This window comes from Rana temporaria, chromosome 7 (assembly GCF_905171775.1).
Source record: "Rana temporaria chromosome 7, aRanTem1.1, whole genome shotgun sequence".
In the NCBI taxonomy this organism is placed as follows: domain Eukaryota; kingdom Metazoa; phylum Chordata; class Amphibia; order Anura; family Ranidae; genus Rana; species Rana temporaria.
Genome location: NC_053495.1, coordinates 50,883,390 through 50,909,571, shown reverse-complemented (window position 1 = coordinate 50,909,571; position 26,182 = coordinate 50,883,390). Strand labels below are relative to the sequence as shown.

The following is a 26,182-nucleotide window of genomic DNA, read 5'->3' as shown; positions in this document are numbered from 1 at the left end:
CCTTCAGGCTTTTGCTAGAAAGCTGAACTTGAAGAGGAACTTTATATTTCAGCATGACAACGACCCAAAGCAACAAAGTAATGGCTTCACCAGAAGATTAAAGTTTTAGAATGGCCCAGCCAAAACCCAGACCTGAATCCAATTAAAAATCTGTGGGGTGATCTGAAGAGGGCTGTGCACAGGAGATGCCCTCGCAATCTGACAGATTTGGAGTGTTTTTTGCAAGTCAAGATGTGCCATGCTGATAAACTAATACTTTGTTAAAACACCTTTATGTTACAGCACTCAGTCTTTGTGTAGGAATCTCAGGGTGTGCACACTTTGCAGCCATATGATTTTATTTTTACTATAGTTTCTAGGTCACATTCAAAAAGGTGAAAAAAAGTTCTGATTTTTTTTTTATCTGTCGTTTTAAAGACAGAAACCTGACATTTTAACAGGGGTGTGTAGACTTTTGACACACATACATATATATATATATATATATATATATATATATATATATATACACACACATACACACACACATATATACATACATACATACATACACACATATTTCTCATTAAGAATCAGCTTGCTGTGGCCTCCTTTCCTCTGCTGGTAGAGAACCACCATCGTCGACAGTGACCTGATGTTCAAAGATGTTACCCGTTACAGTCTATGTGATGTACAAAGTAACCACACCCTGCATCTGAAACTTGGCTACAAAACTGACAAAGTGTGGTTGCCACATACCATGGGCTTGGATCAACTTTTGAAAAGTGGACTTTTCTTCCTTTAAGACACCATACTCCTCTGCTTGCTACACAGGCATGGTGTTTAAAAAAAAAAAAAAATTGTCACCTTAGCCAAAGTGACAATGTCCCTGCAAATGTGCACCACCCCACCCACATTCCTTATATTTAGCTTGCCAGCACTCCCCTGGTACTTATTCCTCTGTCACAGCTGGTAACATCTAGCATTTCCAGGTATGTGGCAGCATGTGACCTCCCCTATAATAATGCTTGGATCTAGTAGCCAATCACTAGACCCAAGCATGGTCACATAAGTAAAATGGCCACCCCCCCAAGTCACCAGCTCAGGTCTTTTCAGTGCCAGTTGCAGAGTAGGATGGAGTGTCAAGAAAGTGCTAGCAAGACAATTATAAGGGGGCACAGGGACCTTTTGCAGAGACACTCATCACTTTTCCCAGAATGGGCAAGGTGACAAGGTCTTTTGCTACGGAGATTTAACCATTGCTGGTAGTCACCTCATTAGTCTAAAGCTATACAGGATATGTTCAGTACTTCTAAAGTCACTTGCATGTAGCAACGATCAATGCCTCATAATCGAAAGGTTTCAGTCATGTGCAACTGATCTCTAATAGATGCTACCAAATTCCAAAAGTGGTTTAGTCTCGCAGCACTTTCTAAGAAAATGGTCATGTACCTCTAAACTTGCATAGCAAAACAGTAGCAAAAAAAGGCACAGAATGCCAAGCTTGGCTGCAGAACCACCGCTCAAGAAAACCGTTTGAGGTGTTCGCATGACTAAAGCCATCTGGGTTTTTGATCATGTAACCTCTGCTGAATACCACTGGCTGATCCTCCCCTTCAGCAGAGATTGCAAGACCAAATGCTTAGACATTACGAAAAATATTGAGTGCTTTCTGATACCATTTATAATGTTAAATTGTAAAGAAGACAAAACACACCACAAACACCACACAACCCTGGGAGTTGACATTGATGACCCATTTTTAAAAGTGGCAGTCATCCAGATTTCAGCATCTAGGGAGACTTAAAATGAGCATGCAGCCAGTGGCATCTGAACTTCTGTCCTCTTCTTGTTTCAGATAATAATATAATCAAATATTTTGTTTTAATGAGAAGACATTTAAATGCCGCTTTTTTGATGGTACAAAGGTGGTCATGGATTGGTTAATAGGCACCAGGTGAGCAATTTATGCTTAAAAAATAAAAAAAGTTTATAAACAAAAATATGAAAAAGTCAAACTCCACAAGTTAAAAGGAGGAAAGCTACTTTGACTTGGCAAAAAAAAAAAAAAGTTTTCAGTCACACCTTTTTTTTCAAATGAAATATAAAATATAAATATAGGATAAAACATTTAAAACCAATGTTAAAAGCACACCATTTTAAAGGCTTTAAAGATGAAAGGAAAAAATAAAATAAAAAATATGATAGGGCGAACAGTAAAGTGCAGTAAAACTAAAACAAATATATATAAAAAGGAAAAAAGAAAAAAAAAAAGTGTTTGAGGTTAGATGAGAATATCCTGATAGTGTTTTACATATATTATTATAATTACTATTATATAAAAATCTCTAGCTTGTCCCGTTATCACCGGTTGGCAAAAACTTTTCTAGTTGGAAGATCAGGTCAACTGCAGCATTAACATCAGGAACAACATGGCCAGGTTCTACCAAGGCTGGGTCAATCCTGAAATCCCGGTGGCCATGAAATACCGTTTCAGTAACTGACTGTGTGGGGTCAGCAGGCACTTCAGCGTGAGGGTTGTAGATCCCAGTGCAAACCAGAACAGACTTACAGTGGGTGGCACTGGGACAGGACAGCTCACTTTCCCATGTTGCCTCCACATCCTGAGAAACGGTTGTCACTCGGGCTCCAGAGCCGGTCTGCACCAATGTCTTTGAGCCTTTCCTAGAATTTCTCTCCTGAAGATAGCGGTTGTAGTGATTAGCACCATAGATATCAGTCATTAGGTTATCCCTGTAAAAAGGAAAAAACAAAAAATGTCACACATTACCCAAAAGATGTATACTGACCGAAGTAGCAAAGTTGTCCTTTACCAAAATACAGTATGCTAAACCTGCATTTTTGAGTTACCAGGTTTAAAAAAAAAAAAAAAAAAAAAAACAATTTTTCTTCTTTGCGTTTTAGACTGGGTGGGAAAAAGTTGCAGCCTTTGCCACATATTGTCTGCGTGCTCCCTCACTTCCTGTAGTGTAACTTGTACAGGAAAGTCAAAATCTAACTAATGGAGGGGCTGCAGCACAACACTAAACTAAGAATAAGTGTGAGAATATGAAGAAAAAAAAAAAAAAAAAAAAAGGAGAAGGACACCCACACACCATTTACTGATCATGTGGGAACTTGCTCCTTGCCCAATGATCCGTAGCATTTTTACGGCCGTTTTATGACCATGTGAAATGAGGCCTTAGGGAATATTTATATATTATAATAAAACAAAAATGTATATATATATATATATATATATATATATATATATATATATATATATATATATATATATATATATATATATATAAAAATCACACACACACACAAAATTACTGCACCTACAATAGCTATAAATAAGAGCATTACCCAACAGCATAGAGTGTTTGGACAGGCTTATTCCACTGCATCTCTGCTGCTTTGGTCCGGATGAGGTATTCTGCATAGTGGTAAGTCACTTCACTTGGCTTGCCCATTAAGGCCTCATACTTCAGCTCCTTTCCTGTAATCTTCTTATAAATGCTTTCAAGACAAACCATAAACATTCCATGCCCAAACCTGAAAACACACAAAAAATAAATAAAAAAATGCAATTAAAAAATTAGTTTGGCCATTCGGTTGTCCCAATGTGACAGTATATTAGAAAATGTTGAATACAATTAAAACCAGCACTGATTTCCAGCTGCAGGCTGATGTATTGCAATGTGACACTAGAGGGAGCAGTCACTACATTAAACACAGACAGTGTAACCATAACTGGGTTAAGGAGAGACGGGACTAAATTAATCAAAAAGCCCTCCAAACAATTTTAATTCCCTTCCCACCATATGTTGTATGCTTATACTGGTTTGTCTGATCCCCAGACCTTCTCCATGGGAGCCAAAGGATCTATGGAGTAGTAGAGCTTTGGATCGGTCAGTTATGCAATATTCATTCATTAAAATGGCCCAAGCTGCACCAATGCAACTGCAATAAAAATACCTAAACTTCAGGTTTAATTATTCCATTGTGCCATACTAGGATACTGGATGCCATTCACAATGCCAAGAATAACCCTGCCCCCCCCCCCCCTCTCATATTTGAATTCTGACTATACAAAATTTTGATGACAAGGTTTTAAACTGGTGTTTTTTCCCCCCACAATCTCCTGTCATGCAAATTCACAATTTCAAACCTGCATTCAGTGTGACCCCTAGGCTTAGTCCATAGGTTTCAATATTGAGTTGGCCCACCTTCTGCAGCTTTAAACTCTTCTGGGAAGGCTGGCCACAAGGTTTAGGAGTGTGTCTATGGGAATGTTTGACCATTCTTCCAGAAACGCATTTGAAATTCAGATTTGAATTCTGACTATACAAAAAATTTTACGACAAGATTTTAAAACTTTTTTTTGTGATACTTGGATCACTACAAACCTTTCATTTGGACTATTTATACTGTCTGCATTTGCAAGTTTTCTTACTTCCCCTTATAAAAACATCCTTTAACATGAACCTTTCGGTCAAATTGCATAAAATAGTGTAGGGAGGCTGAAGGTACCTCGATGTGTCTGCAAAGGTTGGAACTGGTCACCTAAAAAAACGCCTTTATTTGTTTTTTTAAACTAAAGGATCCTGCTGTAGGATTGTAGGCAGGGCTTTTTCTCACTCCAGGTTCATATAAAACCCTACCCCATGTCATGATTCACCGCTTCATCCCGGAAGGATTTGCCCAGTTTATGGCCAGGCCATTTTTTTGCAATAAGGCACTGCGTTGCTTTAAAGCGGTGTTTCACCCTAAAAAACAAGTTTCTAGCATGCCATTCAAAATAGCCGGAGTAGGTCTCGGCTCTTCACGGCGCTATACGGTGCCTGCGCACAGACATCGGAGCTGACTGCGCAGGCGCCGTGAAGAACAAACTCCTATTTCGGCTATTTTCGTGAAGCGTGACGCGCCATAGCCGGCCGTCAATCACGAGCCCTCTGCATAGGAACGCCCATTCCCCGCCGGGAGTCTGAAACTTTACTACGCGATTAAACAGTGAGTACGGCGCCCCAAAAAAAAATATAAAGGCATACTATAGCTCGCGCTAGTATGCTGAATGACATGCTAGAAAAAAAAAAAATTTTTTAGGGAGAACCCCCGCTTTAAGTGACAATTGCTGTCGTGTGACCTTGTACCCAAACATGCATGTCCTTTTTTCCCCCCACAAAGAGCTTTCTTTTGTTGTTATTCGATCACCTCTGCGGTTATTTTTTGCACTATAAAAAACAAAAAAAAAAAAAAATTTTTCCCCCCTTTCAAAAGTATTCATCAGTTTAGGCCGTTTTTTTTTTTTTTTTTTATTTAAACAAAAGTATCGCAGTAGTTGTATATTAACTGGTTTGCGCAGATGTTATAGCATCTACAAAATAGGGGATAGATTTATGGCAGTCTCATTTTTTACTAGTAATGGTGGAGATTTTTAGCGGGACTGCAACATAGCGTTAGACAGATCGGACACTTTTTGGGGACCACCGACATTTACACAGCGATCAGTGCTATAAATAGCCACCGATTACTGGGCAAATGTCACTGGTAGAGAAAGGGGTTAACACTAGGGGGTGATCAAAGGGGTTAAATGTGTTCCCTCAGCGTGTTCCAATTGTAAGGAGGGGGGGGGGGGGGATTGGCTGATGGGCTGCCAGGGACATGAGAGATCACTGGGAACATTAGATCCCTGTCATAGCACCTGTCAGAATTGGGAAATCACCAAAGGCTCCCCGTTCTGCCTCCAATAGGCGATCGCAGGCCGCCGGCAGACAGAGTCTGCAGCACACAGCCGCGTCATTCAGTCTCACAGCTGAATGTGAATGAACTACAACTGCGCTACGTACGGGCACACATACGACAGATCTGTTGATCGCTGGTGCAATGCTTTACAGGAATTAATTTTTTTTTTTTTTTTTTAAGTGAACTCCTCCTTTAATGTCAACTTTGATAGAGGGCTGTATACAGCGTGGACTAAGAATGCAGGATCAACGTCACAAAATTACGCAGAGACAGCTACAGGTATTTGTAGGTACAGCAAGGTGCCTGCACTTCACCAAGCAAAATAGTGGCAAGCATTTGCAGCAGAGTCAATAAAACTACCGACATGCGGCAAATTCAGGCCGTTTTTACTATGCCACTGCCAAAGAGACAGGTTCTTTTAGTGGTCAGATTCTTAAAGAATTACCACCAGTTCTCAGATTAGGAATCCGGTGATAACGAAGAACACAGAGCTGGCATACAGGAGGGTATGCCCATACAGCATGTGGTGACCGTTCTGAGAAGCTGTCATGTATGCAAGTTTCCCCACAAAGGGCTTTATCCACAGGCCCATTCAGCTGGGGAGTCTTGTCAAAGCCAAAATGTAAACAAAAGGTGATGTCACTACCCAAAATATTGCAATGCCCATATTTGGGAAATCACTTTACATTGGGAGGACGAAGCCTGATGGGGAATAGAGATGGTAACGCATCAGATCTACTTTACTTTTGATTGGCGGCACACAGCAGTGGGCAGATTTAAAAAGTGCTATCGGACTGAATAGCAGCTATGGATCCACACCAAAAAAAAAAAAAAAAAACAACCCACACACTAATAGGTAGATTCAGGTAGATAGGATTAAACTTGCGGCGGTGTAGCTTAGCCTTTTTGGGCTACCCCGCCGTAAATTAGTTAGGCTAGTAATGATTCTAAATCAACTTACCTGCTAATCTACGGCGGTGTAGCCTAAAACGAGGCGCCTAATTCAAATTGGTTGGAGGGGGGCGTGTTGTATGGAAATGAGGCTTGACCTCAGGTTTTTTTTCACTGCGCATGCGCCGGGCGCCTACATTTCTCAGGGCACATTGTGGCTAAGTACGCCGTACGGGCCTATTGATTTTGACGTGGACGACGCAACTCCCGATTCGCGGACGACTTACGCAAACTACGTAAAAAATTCGAACCTCATGGCGGGAACGGCGGCCATACTTTAACATTGTTATTCCACCTCATAGGAGGAATAACTGTAGGCCGCCTAAGGCCTTACGGAAATGGCGTAAAGCGACTGCGGGGGCGGGCGTACGTTCGTGAATTGACGTAGAAGCTCATTTACATATTCTACGCAGGCCGCAATGGAAGCGCCACCTAGCGGCCATCCGAAAAATTGCAATCTAAGATATGACGGCGCAAGCCGTCGTATCTTAGATATGGTTAAGCGTATCTCTGTTTGAGCATACGCTTAAACAAACGCCGGCGTAGATTCTGAGTTAGGCCGGCTTATCTACTGATAAGCCGGCCTAACTCTTTGTGAATCTACCTAACAGTCTTATATTATCCTCCATGTAAGCCCTTTTGACACTTATTGCACGAACACACACACACACACACACACACACACACCACAAATGTTTGTTCCTACCGTGGTGAACGGGCCTCCGCCATCCACATCAAATCCATATTACATGCCAGCAATGGAATATGAGGGTAACTGGAGAGTCGATGGGGGCTTGCAGGATGACCCTCTGTCAGCAATACATCTGTAATTATCTGAAGATTCGTTTCCCATCGGATGGGTTCCCCAAACAGAATTACAGCTGTAAAACAAGAACAGCAGCTTATAGCACTGGCTACAGAATTACTACTACTTTCTGGATTTTGCATTCCCCCCCCCCCCCCTTTATCTATAACAGGGATATGCAATTAGCAGACCTCCAGCTGTTGCAGAACTACAAGTCCCATGAGGCATTGCAAGACTGACAGCCACAAGCATGACACCCAAAGGCAGAGGCATGATGGGACTTGTAGTTTTGCAAAGGTTGGAGGTCCACCAATTACATATGCCTTATCTATAACCTTGATTGCTTACTACCAGATAGGTTTTCTCTATGATCACATTAGACATTTGCAGGTGTACAAATGTAAAATTGTTCATTCATAGCAATCCCAGCATACATGAACAGACTGGCCAACTATTCAGCATTTACAATTATAGGTCAAATAATGGCGACAGCTATGTTGGCCTTTGAATTGGGTTACATGGTCATCCAATAACGGTCACTATGCAAGTGAATAAAAACTCAGATTTTAAAAAAAGTCAACTGAAAGTATGAAAACCCTTCTGAAGTATTTCAACCTTCAAAAACATAATGCCTTGTACTCACAGACACTTAACAGCTCCTGTGTGCAGAGGCATAAAATCCCCATGTGCCATATACAGACACCAAGACAATCAAATGTAGGTATGCAGCTGTGCTCAGGTAAACACCATCGGCTTCTGCATTTACCCATGCATGCACGTATAGTCAATTTTAAGTACTCAACACACAGAAGCTGCCACATGTGCACAAGGCTTACAGCAATATTCTTGCTGGAAACAGGTCTTCAGAGTGGAAGGACATGAAAATAGAAGTGTTGTGGAATAAGGAAAACAAGAATATAATTTGTTGTATAATTGATGTAAACCCAGTTCATGAAATTTTAGCTGGGCACATATATCTGAAGTATTTTGTCATCTCTCTTTAAAAGGCCTATGTCCCATAGCTCTCTCCTGAACCATTCCTCTGTTATCAGCCTGATAACGCGCCAAATTCTGACACATCAGATAAAAAAATAAATAAATAAAAATAGCCTGAAATTTCTGTCAGGGGAAGCTACTAAAATAGATTAACAGGGAGCTGGCCCCATTACAAAACACCTCTAAAAGTCTCTGCCTATGATGTGAGCCTGCCAATCAGCAATGTTAGCTATATGCCCAGACATAACACTGTGTTAAAACAGGAAGAGAAAGTTTTAACAGGATTTGAACTTTCTAAACAGTATATAAATGTGAAGACAGCAGATATGTATGTAAAACTTATGTAGGGAGATTTAGTTAATCTCTGTATCATCTGAGGCTGTTCACTTCACTGGGTGTATGGAGGGTTCACATCCACTTTAAAGGAGTTGTAAAAGGTAAAAGTTGTCTCACCTTAATGCATTAAGGTGAACAAACATCTGCGGATTAGGGCCCCCCCCCCCCCCCCCCCGTTTACTTACCTGACCCCTTGAAAGTCCCGCGCCGTGAACACGCTTGCTTCTCGGCCAGGCTTCTCAGCTTATTCATTGGTTGATTGAAAGCAGAGCAGCCATTGGCTGGCGCTGCTGTCAATCACATCCAGTGACGTAGCGCGCTGTACAGCGGGGCCGAGTGATACAGTTAGCGGCTATGGCCGCCGGCTGTATCACAGGAGCGCGCCCGCAAGAACTCATCACCATGCAAGCTTGCATGAAGGTGATGAGTTCTTGTGAGGGGGAGCCGAGACAGCCGCCAAGGGACCCCAGAAGACCAGGTTCGGGGACACTCTGTGCAAAACGAGCTGCACAGTGGAGGCAAGTATATATATTATATATATATATATATATATATATATATATATATATATATATATATATATATATATATATATATATATATATAAAAAAAATTACATACCCTTTAAAATATTATGTTTGTGTTAAAGGTTTGTAAAAACTTGAATTCTCTAATTATCTGCATTACAGGTGCCTAAAATGTGTCGGGATCTTAGCGATGAGACAAAGCCTCACATAATAAAACACGCGGCATAAGCAGAATAATAATTACCATCTATTTTTGGCAGATCCACAGCAGTTGATGGCTGTAAGAAAAAAAAAAAAGTTAAGGCACTTGAATATATTTGTAGTTACCCAAATAGCTTTCTGCAAGCTCCCTGTCCCTCAAAACACATGGGCTTAAAAAAAAAAAAAAAAAAAAAGAAAACTTCCAGTTTGGCATGAGTCAATCCACCAAGAGTTACTACAGCTGTCCCTAAACAGCACACAGGCAATGCAAACAAAACTTGTCTTGCAACACTTTTTGCAACTTTAGCGAGCATTTAGCCCGGCTTTAGCTTCTACTTCAAATATCAAAGATTGACACCCATAATTCTTTGTTCTGCTGACAGACTAAACAATCCAAGTGCTAAGAAGAACTGGAACACTGTGACCCATTAGAATTTATATGGTGCAATCTTCAGTTACCAGGGCAAATCTTTAATGATGCTAGCCTAAAAAAAAGTCACTCATCTGTATGAGTTATAGAGCATGGGCATTTTTATCACTAACCTTTTAAATACGAGTTGCTTCAAGAGCTAAAGTAAAATGTCACTGGATGGGATCGTTAAAGCAGTTTGCAGATCCGTCCCTCCAGCTGGTGATATCAGTGTGTCACAGTGACACAGAACACGGCATTGAATTGCAACCAATACACAGGTCACAATGCACTATATATGAGCAGAGACTCCCATTAAAACTTGTTTATCAAAACTATTAGTACTTAGACTAGCCAGTATTTAATGTGCTTTCATAACAAAGAAAGATTTTTTTACATTGGGTAAAAAATATGATTCTTTTACAACAAACTTGGGAGAGTGTTGACCTAGAATGACAACACTCAGTCACTGTACTATATGAAGGAGCAGTGTTGTCACCCTAGGACCCCCCCTCCCCCCAAGATAGGAAGAGGCATTCTGTAATCCTCAGCAATTGTTTAGAAAGTTTAGAGCCCCCTGCTCTAAACCAAGGTCCAGTTTACTGTCCTTTAGACTTTAGGGGGGCTGGACTGATCAGTGGGGAGAAGAAAGAGCCCAGTGCCAGTGGGAATAGACAATCTCGGTGGCAAGTGGGATTATAGATACACACTAGCTCCGGTGCCCAATAGATGAAGGAATAGGTGCCCCATACCATTGATAAGAGCAGTGGCCTGTGGGCTGGATAAAAGTAAACAAAAAAGGGCCAGTTTGGAGATCACCGATAGAGCGCACGTGTTAGGGCTATATACACTTCAAGCTGATGAAAACTGATAGAATTTTCCAACCTAGCAAACTACATAAACATAAAGAGATTAATACTTACCAAAATTGTAGGTCTTCTCTTGTGGTCCACCATGTCAAGGAATGGATAGGACTCACACACAGAGTCAACGGTAATAGGATTTGAAAATCCTAAACTGATTTCTTTGTTAAAGAAAAAATAACAACAGCAAAAAAAACACCCACACACAAACTTGCATATACCCAAGATGAATGTGGAACATTAGATACAAGACAGAAGTACAATACACATGTTCAGGATGATGCTATACATTATGTTATGTGCATCTCTCATTTCATTTGGGCCCAAAAAAAATTATTATATCTCACACACACACAGCTTCATTCCCACCACCCCCCCCCCCAATTCAAACCACCAAGGTTGCGACTTTGCCCTATCCCCATTGTCTGATCGAGACCTCTTATTACCGAGTGAACAATAGTAGGGTTTAGGGAGCAGACCAGGCAACCATGCGGGATGCTTCAACAGAAACTTCCCATATACCGTATATACTCGAGTATAAGCAGAGGCACCCAGTTTTACCACAAAAAAAATAAAAAGAAGGATTGACTCGAGTATAAGCCTAGGGTGTCCATCTGCATGCCTCACTGTGTCAATGCCTAGACTTGCGTTTAACATGGGAGTATAAAGAAGGGGAAAAAAAAAAAAAAAAAAAAAAAAAAGTGTGCTCCACGGCCGTAGGACAGCAAACTTTGCACACTTGTAGAGGAAGAGTGGGGCTATATGTGTGCCAAGGGAGCCAAGTACCTGGTCCCCAAAGTCCGGGAGATTAGGTGCAAAAAAGATGACTCGAGTATAAGCTGGGGGGGGGGGGGGGGGGGCGCATTTTCAGCACACACACAAAAAAAAAAAAAAAGTGCTGAAAAACCCTGGCTTATACGGTATACATAAAATAAAAGAAAGTGTGTGTATATATCTCCCCAGTTATAGTGCTGCCATATATGGTCAACTTAAGGTAAATATTTACTAGGCCTAGCACTTTCTTTTAGATCTATAAAATTTACCGCCTTGGGCATGTACCAGCATATTCTACGTTAACTGGGTTTACTTGTCATTTGTTCAATTATTTACCAAGTTAAAAATCTTGAACTTTCCACTGGAACCCTCTTGTGCGACTTTGAACTTGACTGTATTTACAAACTTGGTGTAAATGAAAATAAAATATATATCAAAACAGGAAAATAAGCGACAAGGAATTGTGTAATAACTACAAACCATTATTGAGGGCACAACATACAGAATACCGAATATGAAAAATTACCTGGCCACACAGGCGTCATAATTTACTGTTTACTCAGAATCTTGTTCACAGAAAGTCAATAAATAAAAAACAAACACACACACACACACACACCACACACTATAAAGACACACGTAATGTTGAGTATAGGCATGTAAAGGAGCAGAGGCATGTCAAATTCTGCTTCAGTGTTGCAATTTATACTCATGTAAACATGCGTGTGTACATAAGTTACTGAAATCAAAATGTAAAGTTTTCTATTTTTGTTTTATGGCTCTGTACTCAAATTACTGATCTTTACTCATGGTTCCATAAACAATGCATTCAATTTTGGGCTTCCCATTTATGCCGACTCCGGCACATGTGCGTGGAAGCCCTCGGTTACAGCATGGTTCTCTGAAGGTCCAGCATAGTATACCGGGCCTCTGGAGCGAATGCGCCTGTGACATCACTGGCTGCGTCCAGGGTGAACATCTCCTAAATGATGCACGTTTAGGAGATATTCATTTTACCTACAGGTAAGCCTTATCACAAAGCAGTCTTTACGATCACATTAAGCATCATATACACCCCAAAACAAAAATATCAGCACGTATTTGCGGTTCTCAGACTGTGGAGGGCACCAGACAGAACTCTCTTGCAGGGTCACCAAGAAAAAGGTCTACTTGAGCCTATCTGCAGGTGTATGGACAGCTCAGGAACTCCATATTAGCCAATATTTACAAAGAATTAAGCAAAATAAGAAATGTCAGCAGAAATGGTAGGAAGCGATGTCATAGAAAGGATACTACTTTGCTATATCTAGAACTGGGCCTTGTCCAGATACCAAGACGCACTTATTGTGATACTGTCTGAAGATACGCAGTGGACTGTGTGACATCATCACTTGGTCCTGTGAGATCTGATGGAAGAGGAAGAGAAGAGGGGTTATTAGAATATCAGGATACATTTACTCACTGTATACAGATTTCAGTCTCAGAGCAACAAGAGCCCCCTCCTGAACTCACACAAAATTTCTGAGCACAGAGAAACAATGTTAAAATGGTTTAAATTATGAAAGTTTAAGACTGGGTTTAGGACTTGTGTGGTGTGTAATGCACATAGGATAAAATTATAATGCAAATAAATTTTTAAAGTAAAATACAGCGCTGTTTTTTGTCAGCATTGCCTGCATTCATTGTAAAACAATTAGCAAATAAAATCACAATATTAACTCCTATTCAGATTGTTCCATGCGATTGAGGTCATGGAGCCTTCCATGTACATATGCTGGTTTGACACTGTATAGGAGTACAGTTGATGAGGGGGGGGATAGGGATGACATCAGTGGCAGAAGGATAAATAAAGGAGACTCTGTGGACATAATTGGGGTCACTTTAGATGCGGGGGGAGTCGTCAGTCTCCCTGGATATGCTCTCTACACATACCACTGTGTTCCTTCCAGATGAAGGACACTGGTCGCTATGCTCTTATGTCTCCTCTGATACAACACACTGCTATGTATAGAGGAGCTTACCTGTGTTCATTGCATTGCTGGACATAAGTGTTCAGTGCCTCCCCCAATCAGCTGGAGTGGATGATGATGATGATGATGATGATGATGATGATGATACAGACTTTAAATGGGGGGGGGGGGATGCAGAGGACACTGAAACAAAGCCCAGGGGAGAAGTGTTTGAATCTTGCAGATTACAGCCAGGGAAAGGTGAGGAGACTTCACTTGTATCACACTCTCCGCTTCCGGGTTTTAGCTGGGGACATGCTGCCATGGAAATAGACACATGAAGAACGTGCTCGGTCTAGATAGCAGCCTGGGTGTGTACCTCTTCATCAAGCACACCCACATGTCCTCCAGGAGGGAGGGAGTGAAGTAGAGGCTGGATTGTGGAACCGTGTCCATCCCCTGGAAACATTAGAACCATTTCAGACCGATTCTAGACAATTCCACAAAAACTAAAAAAGGAGGGGGGGGGGGTGCAATGCAGGTATGAGCATAACATGTACTACACATTTTTGCATTCCCATACTTCTCCTTTAATTAGTGCATTGGGGTGCCATTTGAAATTGAAAGGAACTCAAAGCAACAGGAATCCGTTGCCTGAGGGTATTTCAGAAATAAGATATGGTGTCCGACAACTTAAATCCAGCTTGCAGACAGGCTCCACCCTACATATGGCCACTTTAAGATCTGAATATGGAAGAGTGCCTGGGAGCTGCCATTGCTGAATACTATCCGATAGGGTTGCACCGACACCACTTTAAGATCGAGTAAAAGTACGATACTAATATGTGGACAGTGTGTGTTTAATTTTTACAAATTGCACTTTATTTTAAAAATATTACAAAGGTTTCTTATCAACCCTGCGGATGTCAAGCACTTTATTGAATGCCACACAGGGAGATCGGTGATTGTAGCTCCCGCCGATCAGCCGACTGTCCAGGTATCAAAAGCATTTGCACAAGTATGAAATATGGGGGGAACTAATGCGCAAAACCAACCTAACCAAGGCAGGACAAGAACAGATCAAATAAATAAGCAGCAGCCACTACTAATAGTGCTCACACACTGGTAACAGATAATAAAATGGGGGGTGTAGTGGCGCTTGCAACTGAAATCTCTAAATAATAAATACACTATTTGAAAGGATAAATAGTGCAAAATAAACTCTGCCTCCTGGCGATGGTAAAAATGTGTATCACTCTAAACCGGAATACCATCCAACAAAAATGACATAAGGACGTTGGAGGGCTGTTGGTGACGTCACCCGCTCGCGGCCGCAGAGCGGGGACACAGGAATACGCACCAGCTACTTTACATGCTGTTCTTACAGCATTTGCTTGTAAGTGTTTACTTTTTTTTCATTAAATTTTGTAATAATCGTACACTATGGAGGCATCCCTGTGCTTTATTTTGGGAATCATCGCGCTGAGCCTGTGAGTTCATTGGAGTGGATCTATCGGCTGACTGTGGAAGACACTATTGGGAACCATTCATTTAGGCTATTTATAGCCTCCCTGAGGTAAGGGGCTAGCACATATATCCCTGGTCACCGTGGAGAGTCGGGCTGATTGCAACCACAGCACTCTGCATGTTACAGCAACTAGAGCACAGATGCACTTTAGAATTACATTAATTGAACTGGCCACTGGAATTTAGTTTTCTTCACTCTTGCACGTGCACTGGACACGGAAATTATATTTTATAAGTTTTCATTGGGACCCTCTGACAGTTGTCTCTAGGGATCCCTGTGTGGACTATATTTGTTATATATTTTTTTATTTTTTCACTACAGCACATATATTGGATTGTTTCTATAAACTGAAATATTCACTTTTTTATTTATTATATATATTTTTGGACATTCAGTCACCGGATATTTTTTTGCATATTTGCACACTGCACTATTTGTGGATGAAGCACTTTATGGACTATCACATTATTTATTTGGATTTGTAGGAATTGATTTATGCTTAGGATTTGAAGTTTGCCATTAATTAGGACCATTGTGCTGTCATTGGCACGTTGGTCACACCTATTTCATTATTTGCTCACTCTCAATATCTTCCACATTATGTCATTTTTGTTGGATGGTATTCCGGTTTAGAGTGATACACATTTTTACCATCGCCAGGAGGCGGAGTTTATTTTGCACTATTTCCCCTTTCAAATAGTGTATTTATTATTTAGTGATTTCAGTTGCAAGCGCCACTACACCCCCCATTTTATTATTTGCACAAGTACTCATGCAAATGCTCGGTATTGGCACAGATACTAGTATCGGTGCAACCCTACTAGCTGGAAAAAAAATTAAAAATGCCTGTCTGGAATGCCAAACCTCCAATTTCAATACACATTAAGCCAAAACCTACAGCAAATAAGTCATAAATATAGCTACAGGACTTAGATCAGGAACTCAGAAAGAATTTGAAGCAATTACACCAACATGCCAGCTTGGCAACAAGCATTTTCCAACAGATCAACAATGGCAGCCTGTAGGCATCTCTTACCAACAAATTTCATTTAAATAGGACAAATGCACTGAAACAAACAGTACATTTGCATCTTAGTTTCAGAAAATCCCCCCCCCCCCCCCCCCCCCAAATGTGAGCCTTGAGCCTGCCTTCCACACAAAAGAAAACGTTTTACTGCACCATAAAGCTGAACTTTGTTCCTGAAGAATGTTCACACAGTGAAAGTGAGGTTTTACAATGGCAACATATGTCATAGTTAGTTAGTTTACTCCAGTTTGGTGAATGTTCTAGGACCGGGGCGCCAACACAATTTCATTGCGTTGCCTCTAATAGTGACAATTATATCCAAGAAAAAAAAAATATATATCCAGGCCTTTCTTCTAAGATAATGATAATAATAATAATAATAATAATAATAGATACATGAACCCAACAGTCATTGGTCAGCATTTGTGCATCCAGGCACAGAAGGGGATCACAGTGCAGTTTAACACACGATGCTCCATCCCACACTACACCTGCATTTGCCTTGTCCACACCATGAGTGCAGGCCAGGCAGAGATCTGTGGGTGCTGTTGCAAGGCTTCTGTGTTTACAAGCAACGGTGGCGAGAGGGGAGTGGAGGGTGATAAACGATGGTGGTGGAACAGAGTTCCATCACATTCTAGCTGAAACAGCGCCCTGGGTGTGAGGGCCACGTGAAATAGACTGATGGGCCTGATTTTGCCCCCAGGCCTTGTGTTCGACACACGCGAGCTAGTATGGATGAATACAGAGTGTGTGTGTGTGTGTGTGTGTGTGTGTGTGTGTGTGTGTGTGTGTGTGTGTGTGTGTGTGTGTGTGTGTGTGTGGATATACTCACAGGCACTCCAAGTATATTGGATAGCTGGTCAGCTTTGGTCTGACGAAGGCAGTTTCCAGCATTTGTGACAAAGACGACTGGCACCAAGAACTGGCCATGGTTATTCACCAGTTTCTGGAAGGCTTTTCTTGCGGCAGGAATCGGGGTCTTCCCTCTGACAAGCACTCCATCAATGTCAAACAAAAGTCCGAACGTCGGCTGGAAGAAAATAAATAAAAAATTATGGATTAACCAAATATTTATGCACATCAAACCATAAAGTATAGATGAACCCACATTAAAAATACAATTCTCTTTGGCATATAGAGCACTGTCAAACCCATATATTATTCCATCATGAGGGTCTCTAGGCATCATGAATGCTTTAGTAAACCTAAGTTACAAGCTAGACATTGATATTCAGCAGCAGCAGCTCTCAGGGTAAAATCTCTCCCCCACCCTATAAAAACCCTTCCACAAAGCCAAATCCTCAAGGTCAAATTAGTGTTGCAAGCAGCTTTTAGCCAGAACAAGGAGAGAAAAAAAAAAAAAAAAAAAAAAAAAAAGGAGGAAGATTGAAGAGTTAACCAAAACAGGGAACGCTTCCAATTTCTTGTATTCTCCAGATCAATAAATCTGTTGGTGTACATTTGGTTGGCTACACATACAGCAGTCAAGCACTGATGCTGCATCTCAGATTTAGACGATGTAGTCTGACATAAGGAAGACTGCCTACATATTTGCTGAGGAAGGGACATCAGCTGTCAGAATACAATGTCAAACCGAGCTTCATAAAGAGCCAGGCATTAATCTTCATGCAGTACGGCCACACTGAGGCTCAGTATTAAAGATCTCAGAAAGAAGGTCAGTCTGCATTTAGTCTCCTGGCCAACAAAAGGACCAGATCCAACCTCCTTGCTGCAGATTTCAATCAATCATTTGCCCCCCCCCCCCCCCCCAATCTCCAGCTGAGATCAGCTCCTTGCATGAAAATTAGACTTCCTCTGTCCAATGCAACCAAAGTTTCAGGTAAGAAGAGTCAAGAATTATAGCAAGTAACCTTCAACAGAAATGACTAGTGGATAATGGGAAACAATGTTCTCCCTTACATGTAGCTCCTCAGGTCACAAACAAAAAATTATTTTTGGATTAAGCCTTACTAACTAGGGCTATAATTCAGCCCCCCCGCGGCTTCTTTGATTTTTCTGTTTCAATCTATTGTTATTTTGAAAAAGAGTAAAACAATCACTTGACAGAGTAGCAAACAATCCTTGCATAGTCTGTACATAGAACAAAAGACGACCTTGGCCATTGGGTTAGATCTTCCACAAGGCCTGGGGTAAGCATATGGACACAAACATGTAAAAATGGATAACAAGCATTTAGCTACAAATTAAATATGAAGCCTTCTTTGATTTTCGTCAAGCTGGGTGGGTGATGGTCATGACTCAAATTCCAACTCAAGAGGAATCAACTGAAATGTGAGCTTTAGGCCCCTTACACTGGGGTGGGAGGTGCGGTGGTGGTAAAGCGGCACCATTTTTAGCGGCACTTTACCGTCTGAATTGCGGCAGTATTCGGTCGCCAACGGTGCAGTTTTACCCACCGCTAGCAGCCAAAAAAGGGTTAATACCGCTGGCAATGCGCCTCTGTAGAGGTGCATTGCTTTCAATGGGAAGGAGCGGTAAACACACCGCCAGGGCTGGCCCTACCATGGGACCCAATGGGACCATGGTTCCAGGCGGCATCCCGGCCGCCAAGATGTTTTATTTAATTTATTTTTATGAGGAGGAGACTCGTAGCAGAGAGCGGAGCGCATGCTGGTCGGCGTTGCGCCGTCTCTTGCACTGGTTGCTAAAATTGCTTGCCGAACGTCACCTAGCAACCAGTGATGTCAGACTGCAGCCGCCCCGGCATTCACAGCGCTCAGCCTTCCGCGCCAATCAATTGGTCCGCCCACCTCTTCCATCTCCTGCGTGAGGGAAGTGTGGGTCTGAGGAGAGCTGCCTGTGGCCGGCCCCGGTGACAGAGAGGGGGAGGGGGGCGATCGGGTGAGATATACAGTACAGACACAGCCCGCAGCTCTCCTCTCCCTGTCACAGCGCCGCTGCTCCATTTACCAGAGAACTCGGCAGCGACGCTGTGACAGGGAGAGGAGAACCGCGGGCTGTCTGTACTGTATATCTCCCCCGATCGCCCCCTCCCCCTCTCTGTCAGGCGGAGCTAGAAGAAAGAGCGGCTCTAATTGGACTCGCCATGCCGCCGCCTTGCTTCCTGCTTTCCTCGTCATAATTGGCCCTCTGCTGTGGCCAATCAGAAGACTGAGGACTGGGGGCATCATGGAAAATGTAGTCCCTCAAGAGTGGTGGCCCCAGCGTGTCCACAGACACCATGCTAAAGCCCCCAGCATGCAAGCACTCTGCTGGGGGGGGGGGGGGGGGGGGGGTTCAAAAGAAAAAAAAATACTGTGCTCATATTGGGGGAAGCCAGAGAGAGCCACGCTGTACCCGCACCAACCAGAGAGCCACGCTGTACCCGCACCAACCAGAGAGGGAGCCACGCTGTAACCGCACCACCAAAGCTCCCGGCCGAAAAGTACAGCTAAAACAAAGGTAAAGCGGGGGGGGGGGGGGGGCAGCATTTCATTCTTGGTCCCAGGCAGCAACATTTCTTGGGCCGGCACTGCACACCACTCCAAAGATGCAGGTAGCAGGACTTTGAGCGGTCCTGCTAGCACACCGGTCCAGTGTGGTGAAAGCCCTCGGGGCTTTCACACTGGAGAAACAGCAGCCACTGTTGCAGGTCGGTTTGCATGCGCTATTTTTATCGCAATAGCGCCTGCAAACCACCCCAGTGTGAAAGGGGTCCAAGTCTGAATACCCCAATACAGTGTGGGCACTTCAATGATCTATAATTTAGGATTCCTTCAGGTTAAGAGGATGAAAAAAATAAATAAAAAAAAAACTTATGTAAAAGTTAAACAAGTTCAATACACCCAAAAGGAGAAGAAGATCATGACATGACAAAGGCTAAGCTATAGATTCTGCCAATTAGGACGCCTTCCAAAGGACACAATTAATTATATGTTTAGCCAAGAACTGGCAGTCCTCTTAAGCAGAAGGAAGGAAAAAAAAAGGGGGGGGGGGACAACTCTGAGGGCCCTTTCACAATTGTGTGTCACCACACCTAAACATGTTTGGGCCCCTGAACATGAAGATTTCCATTACATTTATCTTCATTCATACCCGTGGCTGAAGAAAGAAAAAAAAAAAAAAAAACACACACACTTGCCGACTGTCACACAGATATACTGGCTCTCGTGGGCGAAATCCCATACAGGTACATCTTACCCGTTATCACCCACCAGAGGGCGAGAGCACACACCCACTGCACGTGGCCGGCGGGCACGGTCGCCAACACAAATCCCTGTGCTTGGGAGGAGTCATATTGTTTCTTCTGCAAAGTAGGAAAAACAATATGGCTCCTCATCCCCACAGTTAGAACACTTAACCTCTTCCCTACCAGTGACATTTACACAGTAATCAGTGCATTTTTATAGCACCGATCGTTGTACAAATGCCAATGGTCCCAAAAAATAAAGTCAAAAGTCTGATCCGTTTGGCACAATCCCCCCCCCCCCCCTCTATACGTGAAAAAAAACACACACACACAAATTTTGTTTGGGTACAGCATTGAACAACTGCGCAATTGCCAGTTAAAGCAACACTTTACACAAAAATTTTAAAAGTGCTCTGGTCAGGAAGGGGGTAAAATCTTCAGGGGCTGAAGCGGAACTTCCCCTTTGGTGTGGAGCTTTGCTTTAAAGCTCAGCTTCATAAACAGCAAGAGAGAACAGAAATCACATAACTAACTTTTTAAAAAGAGTGTATTCATAGACATTGGGGATTGCTTCAGATCTGGGTATCTGTGCAATCTTGTGCGATTACTCCCTGCACATCCTGTTTGTGTAGCTTATACCAGGGGTCTCCAAACTGCGACCCGAGGGCCAGATGTGGCGCTTTGCTGGCCTTTATCTGGCCCTTGGGGCTTTATTCCTCCCACTGATATGAGGCACTATTCTTCCCACTGACACCAACAAGGGGCACAATTAATTTTACCGATACCAATGATGGGATACAATTACTCCTAATAGGGGCACTCCTCATCTTACTGACTGCAAACTCTGAGGCCATATTTATTCTCACCAATGCTGGGCCCGGGACATTTTCTACCTCCGCTGGCCACAATCCGGCCCTCCTAAAGTCTGAAGGACAATAAACTGGCCCTTTGTTTGAAAAGTTTGGAGACCCCTGGCTTAGGCTCGATTCACACTTATGCATGTTGCTTTTTAGCGTTTTTGCAATGCTTTTTGCGGTGCTTGCTGCGTTTGACGTGTTTTTTTTTTTTAGCCAGTAATTTTTTTTTTTTTACATTTCCTTTAACAACCAGCTATAAACAGGTTGGGAAAAAAATAAAAAATAAACGCAAAACGCTAATTGCGGCAAAATGCGTTTTGGATGCAGGTCTATTGAATTCTATTTGCATGCAAAACGCTGCTTTTTGCTGGAAAAAAAGTCCGACCCTTTTCAAAAACGCAGAGGCACAAAAAAGCATTGATGTGAACATGTTCCATAGGAAACCATGTTAAAAAAATTTCCTCGCATTTCTGCAAAATGCATCAAAAAAAGCATTAGTGTGAATGGAGCCTTACACCATGAAGACACATTTGTGCAATCAGTTTTGAAATGGATGACAACTCCTAGCAATTTTTAGTACCGTGGTAGCTCGACAAAATCACTGGTGCAGTTCTAGTCCTAAAAACGCAAATGTTTTAGAAAAGCATGATGAACTTTACGCTAAAATAAAAAAGGGGGGTTGTCATGGATTACTAAAATATAAAATGCATGGGTAACTTATATTTTAACTGCAATAACAAAAACATGCCTTAAATATTCCTTATGTAAAGGAAGAACGTCTGCCATCTTATTTCTGTATGTCCCCCACTGCCAAGATCCACCCCATCTGTTCTGAGGACCACCGTCTTTGATTCAGAAGGTGATGGGAAACCCCAAAATATTTCTTTGAATCCTATTCTTAGTTGTCACTGGAATAGATGGCAAAGGGAAATCTTCATGGAATGATTTCTTCTGATGCATAGTACTAGGAGGAGAAGGAGAAAAATCGCAATTGACTGGACATGCGCAACAATCAAATCCACACAGTATTTGGCTTCAGGTTCTCCTTTAAACAGGATGCTTCTGAATTGCAGCATGGCAAAGAAAACAAAAAGCAGTCGGGGGAGAGTTCTAACCGGTCCAAACCCCCTTTTGTTACCCCTGCATTTCAGATATACTGTATATTAGTTTGTGTTAATGGAGGAATCTGGGGTTTTATCGCCATTCAGCCCAATGGCTAAACAAGAACTGCCAGCTTAGGAGGGTAGGAGGCCAATGATATCAGTCAGCAGTTTGCCCTGTCTGATAACTGGGAGAGGGTGGCAGTTTTAGTTCTTTTGGGGTCTGGAAGATTGGCAAAAAGTGGTCTATGAATTAGGAATGCCATATTATACAGCAGATACTTTTTGGTGGGGTTTCAAAAACGTCACCAACAAAGTATAGTTTACATAAGCCAATATGAATTGTAAGTAATTGATCCTTTATGTGGCATTAAAAGGAAAAAGCCTGCCTCCCATAGAAACATCTCCATCAAATGCACAGCAAGCTGTTAATTTAATTGCATGCACAGGGAAGCTCCAAAACTGCAAGTAACTGAAGATTCTCATCTTTTACTGTCTTACCATTTTAGGTTTAGCTTTATTCAAACCACCGTTTGACGTCATTGGGTATTTTTAGGTAGCAGCAGAGAGATTGTGCAGCCAATGAGATTACCAACAGGAAGTCAGTTGCGTGTAGCTATAAAATGAAACTTCCTTTTCATCATTTTCAGTTCTCATATGCTGCGCTTTTAGTTTATTAACCGTAACAGTTAAAGGGGTTGTAAAGGTAATTTTTTTTCCTAAATATCTTCCTTTACCTTAGTGCAGTCCTCCTTCACTTACCTCATCCTTCCATTTTGCTTTTAAATGTCCTTATTTCTTCTGAGAAATCCTCACTTCCTGTTCTTCTGTTTGTAACTCCACACAGTAATGTGAGGCTTTCTCCCTGGTTTGGAGTGTCATGCTCGCCCCCTCCCTTGGACTACAGGAGAGTCAGGACGCCCACTAACACACAGCTCCTTTATCTGCAACGTAGAGAGCGTCCCGACTCTCCTGTAGTCCAAAAGAGGGGGTGAGCACGACACTCCACACCAGGGAGAAAGCCTTGCATTACTGTGTGGAGTTACAGACAGAAGAACAGGAAGTGAGGATTTCTCAGAAGAAATAAGGGCATTTAAAAAGCAAAAAAAAATAATTGAAGGAAGTGAAGGAAGCCATTTGGGTGGAAAAATCTCTTAAGCCGGGAATCTTGGGGTCCTCCATGAGTGTTTGAAATCTGCAGCTGGCAATGATTTATCTTTTCTCATCTCTCTTTTCCTTCTCTACTATTTTTTTTTTTTTTTTTTTATTCTTATTTATTGTTTTGTTGTTATTTATTTTTTACGTCATTGTTTGATAGCAGTCAGTTTAATTCACAACTCTTGAGTTAGAGAAATGTTTCTTCTGTGGTATCATACCCAAGGGAGATATTTTCTGCTTTGGATATTATTGTTGGATCATCCCTGGTTACACTGAGCCACTGGAATTTAACAATATGATCCTCACTATTGGACTCTCACGTGGGTCTGGGGATTTCAGTTTCTCCAGAGCCACGAGTACGGTCCAGCTTTTAACGGTGTACTTTTTGAATCTAACACTTTAAGTCGACTCCCGACACAGTTTGTGCCCATTAGGGGTGTCGGGATGGACTTTGGAACTACGTGCACTTATCAGGTTTTCCTGCCTTTTTAAGATCTTTTAGTACATAGTTGAGTAGGATGACCTATTTAATATTGAGTGACGATTATTAATCTATATCGAATAATTAATATGTACTGTGTGATTTTCACTGCGCCCCAGAATGTTCTGGTGGCATTGAATTGTACTGTACTGCTCTTCAATAAACTTCTTTTAAAATAAAAAAATAAAAATATATATTGTACCTTTACAACCCCTTTAAGAAAAATAAAATGATATAGTATCACTACAGGTCTCAGTGTGAAATGTGCTCCATGAGGAAAACTATAGCCCACGTGTCAAACAAGGCCCGAATCGAGCCCAGACCATTTCATGTTGCCCTCTAACCTCTCATCTCAGCCCCCACCTTGTCTCAGCAGTTGACAGAAGAGGACAGAACTTGTCCTACAGACCCTGCACTTCTCTGTAAAGCCGCAGCACCCCTCATCTCTGCCTCCTCTGGTCTCAGCATTCGGCAGACTGTCAGCTGACTCCAGCCCTCCTCTGGTCCTCCTACAGAACCTGCACTCCTTGTCTCAGCTCCACCCAAGCTTCTTCCCAGCATCAGTACAAAGTAAAGGGGGGGGGGGGGGGTGTCCACACTGATTGTAAAGGAGGGTTGGGGACTCAATGTCTGATGTAAAGGAGGGCTCTGGTTTTCAGATACAACCGTCCCTTTAAGGGCAGCCATGATGAAGCCCGGGTTGAAATGGAGTTTGACACCCCTGCTATAGCCCATTTTTCTCAGGCACTCATGTGCAGCCATCTAATGCCCCTTTCACCTGGGCATCATCCACACCTTAGTGAAAGAAAAAAAAAGGGGGGGGGGGGGGGGCTGAAGGACAGACTATGTATAAAAACTGATCAGTTTAAATCCGATTGCTCATATATTCCCCCCATTCTTAAAGAGGTTGTAAACCCACTTTGACTTTTGCCTACAGGTAAGCCTATAATAAGGCTTACCTGTAGGTATAAAGAATATCTCCTAAACCTGTACGGTTTAGGAGATATTCCCCTCGCAATGCACCGCCGATTGCAGCGGCGCATGCGCAGGGGGGGATCCTCGGCTGAAGGGCCGACCCATGCCGGAATCAAAATCTCCCGCGCGCATGCGACGTCATCGCAGCTCCAGCCAATCACAGCGCTGGAGCGGCGATACCCGGAAGACACGCTCGGCTCAGCATGGACCAGGTAAGTTCCCTACTTCGTTCCGAGGCAAGTATTTCATAATGAGCTAATATGCGGTGCATACTAGATCATTATGGCTTTTGCCTTGCAGGTGTCAAAATAAAAATGGGGCTGAATTCTGTGATGTCACCTGCCCCCCGTTATTGGTGCTCCTTTACATTCCCTGCAGCAGCCACACACTGTCTCAGGGGAGCTGCTGCTTCTGGATCATTTTGACTACACCAAAGCTAAAATGTATTTACAGCGCTCTCACAGTGGCGACAATTTATGGTGGCACAGTGGCTGCGTGTGTTGGCACAAGTGTCTGCATGTGTTAGCACAGTGGCTGCGTGTGATGGGCACAGTGACCCCTCCCGCCCCTGCCTACTGTTATCACCGCAGCGGGGAACATTACAGACAGCGTTCGTTTGAACAGCCGTTTTCCCCGCTGCGCATAGACACGGGGATCTGTCCAATCGCGAGCAAGGGGGAGTGTCTATGTGACTCCCCCTTGCTCGCGATTGGACAGATCCGTCCAAGGGGGAGTGTCTATGCGCAGCGGGGAAAACAGCTGTTCAAACGAACGCTGTCTGTAATGTTCCCCGCCGCGGTGATTAACGTGGCAGCGGCGGCGGCGGGGGGGGGGCGGATTAAAAGGTGCGCCGGGCCGTATACGGCCCGTAGTTTGCCCAGGTCTGTTCTAGATCATAAAAACTGACTTCTAATAAATTGATTAAACTGAGAGTCAATGGCAAACCTGCGTAAAAACAGAAAAGGACAAACCTATCCAGTTATTAATGGCCAGTATACATCCTCCAGATTACTAGAATAGATTACTGTCTGTTCCTCTTCAAAAACAGGAAAGAAAAAAAATAAAGAAGAAGGGGGAAGACCTGTGTGAAAAGGAGCCTGAAGGTAAATTTTTCTTCCAACAATTTACTGTTAAAGGGGTTGTAAAGGGAAAAAAATTTTTTTTCATAATAAGCATCCTTTACCTGCAGACATTCCTTTCCCCCCCCCATTCCTCATTGTTCGTTTTTGCTCAGAAGTTGCTCTATTTCTTCTCTGTTCACTTCCTGCTTGTTTGATTGTTACTCACCACTGTGAAGGGAGGCTTTACCTCAGTGGTCAGTAACGTGCTCGCCCCCTCCTGGGAACTACATCTGTGCGGCAG

The 26,182-nt window shown here is 42.6% G+C and overlaps 1 protein-coding gene across 1 annotated transcript in view; it reads right to left on the bottom strand.

The window, feature by feature from the left end:
- Window positions 1-2,114: 2,114 nt before the first annotated feature.
- Window positions 2,115-26,182, bottom strand: part of LOC120945290 (haloacid dehalogenase-like hydrolase domain-containing 5) — a 37,824-nt gene continuing 13,756 nt past the window's right edge. The window contains exons 2-8 of the mRNA XM_040359351.1: window positions 16,932-17,129; window positions 12,886-12,998; window positions 10,879-10,972; window positions 9,590-9,623; window positions 7,388-7,562; window positions 3,352-3,540; window positions 2,115-2,733 (exon numbers count right to left, since the gene is read on the bottom strand). Coding sequence (XP_040215285.1) covers window positions 2,328-2,733; window positions 3,352-3,540; window positions 7,388-7,562; window positions 9,590-9,623; window positions 10,879-10,972; window positions 12,886-12,998; window positions 16,932-17,129 — 1,209 coding nt within the window. The 3' untranslated portion in view covers window positions 2,115-2,327. The remainder of the gene's footprint in view (window positions 2,734-3,351; window positions 3,541-7,387; window positions 7,563-9,589; window positions 9,624-10,878; window positions 10,973-12,885; window positions 12,999-16,931; window positions 17,130-26,182) is intronic.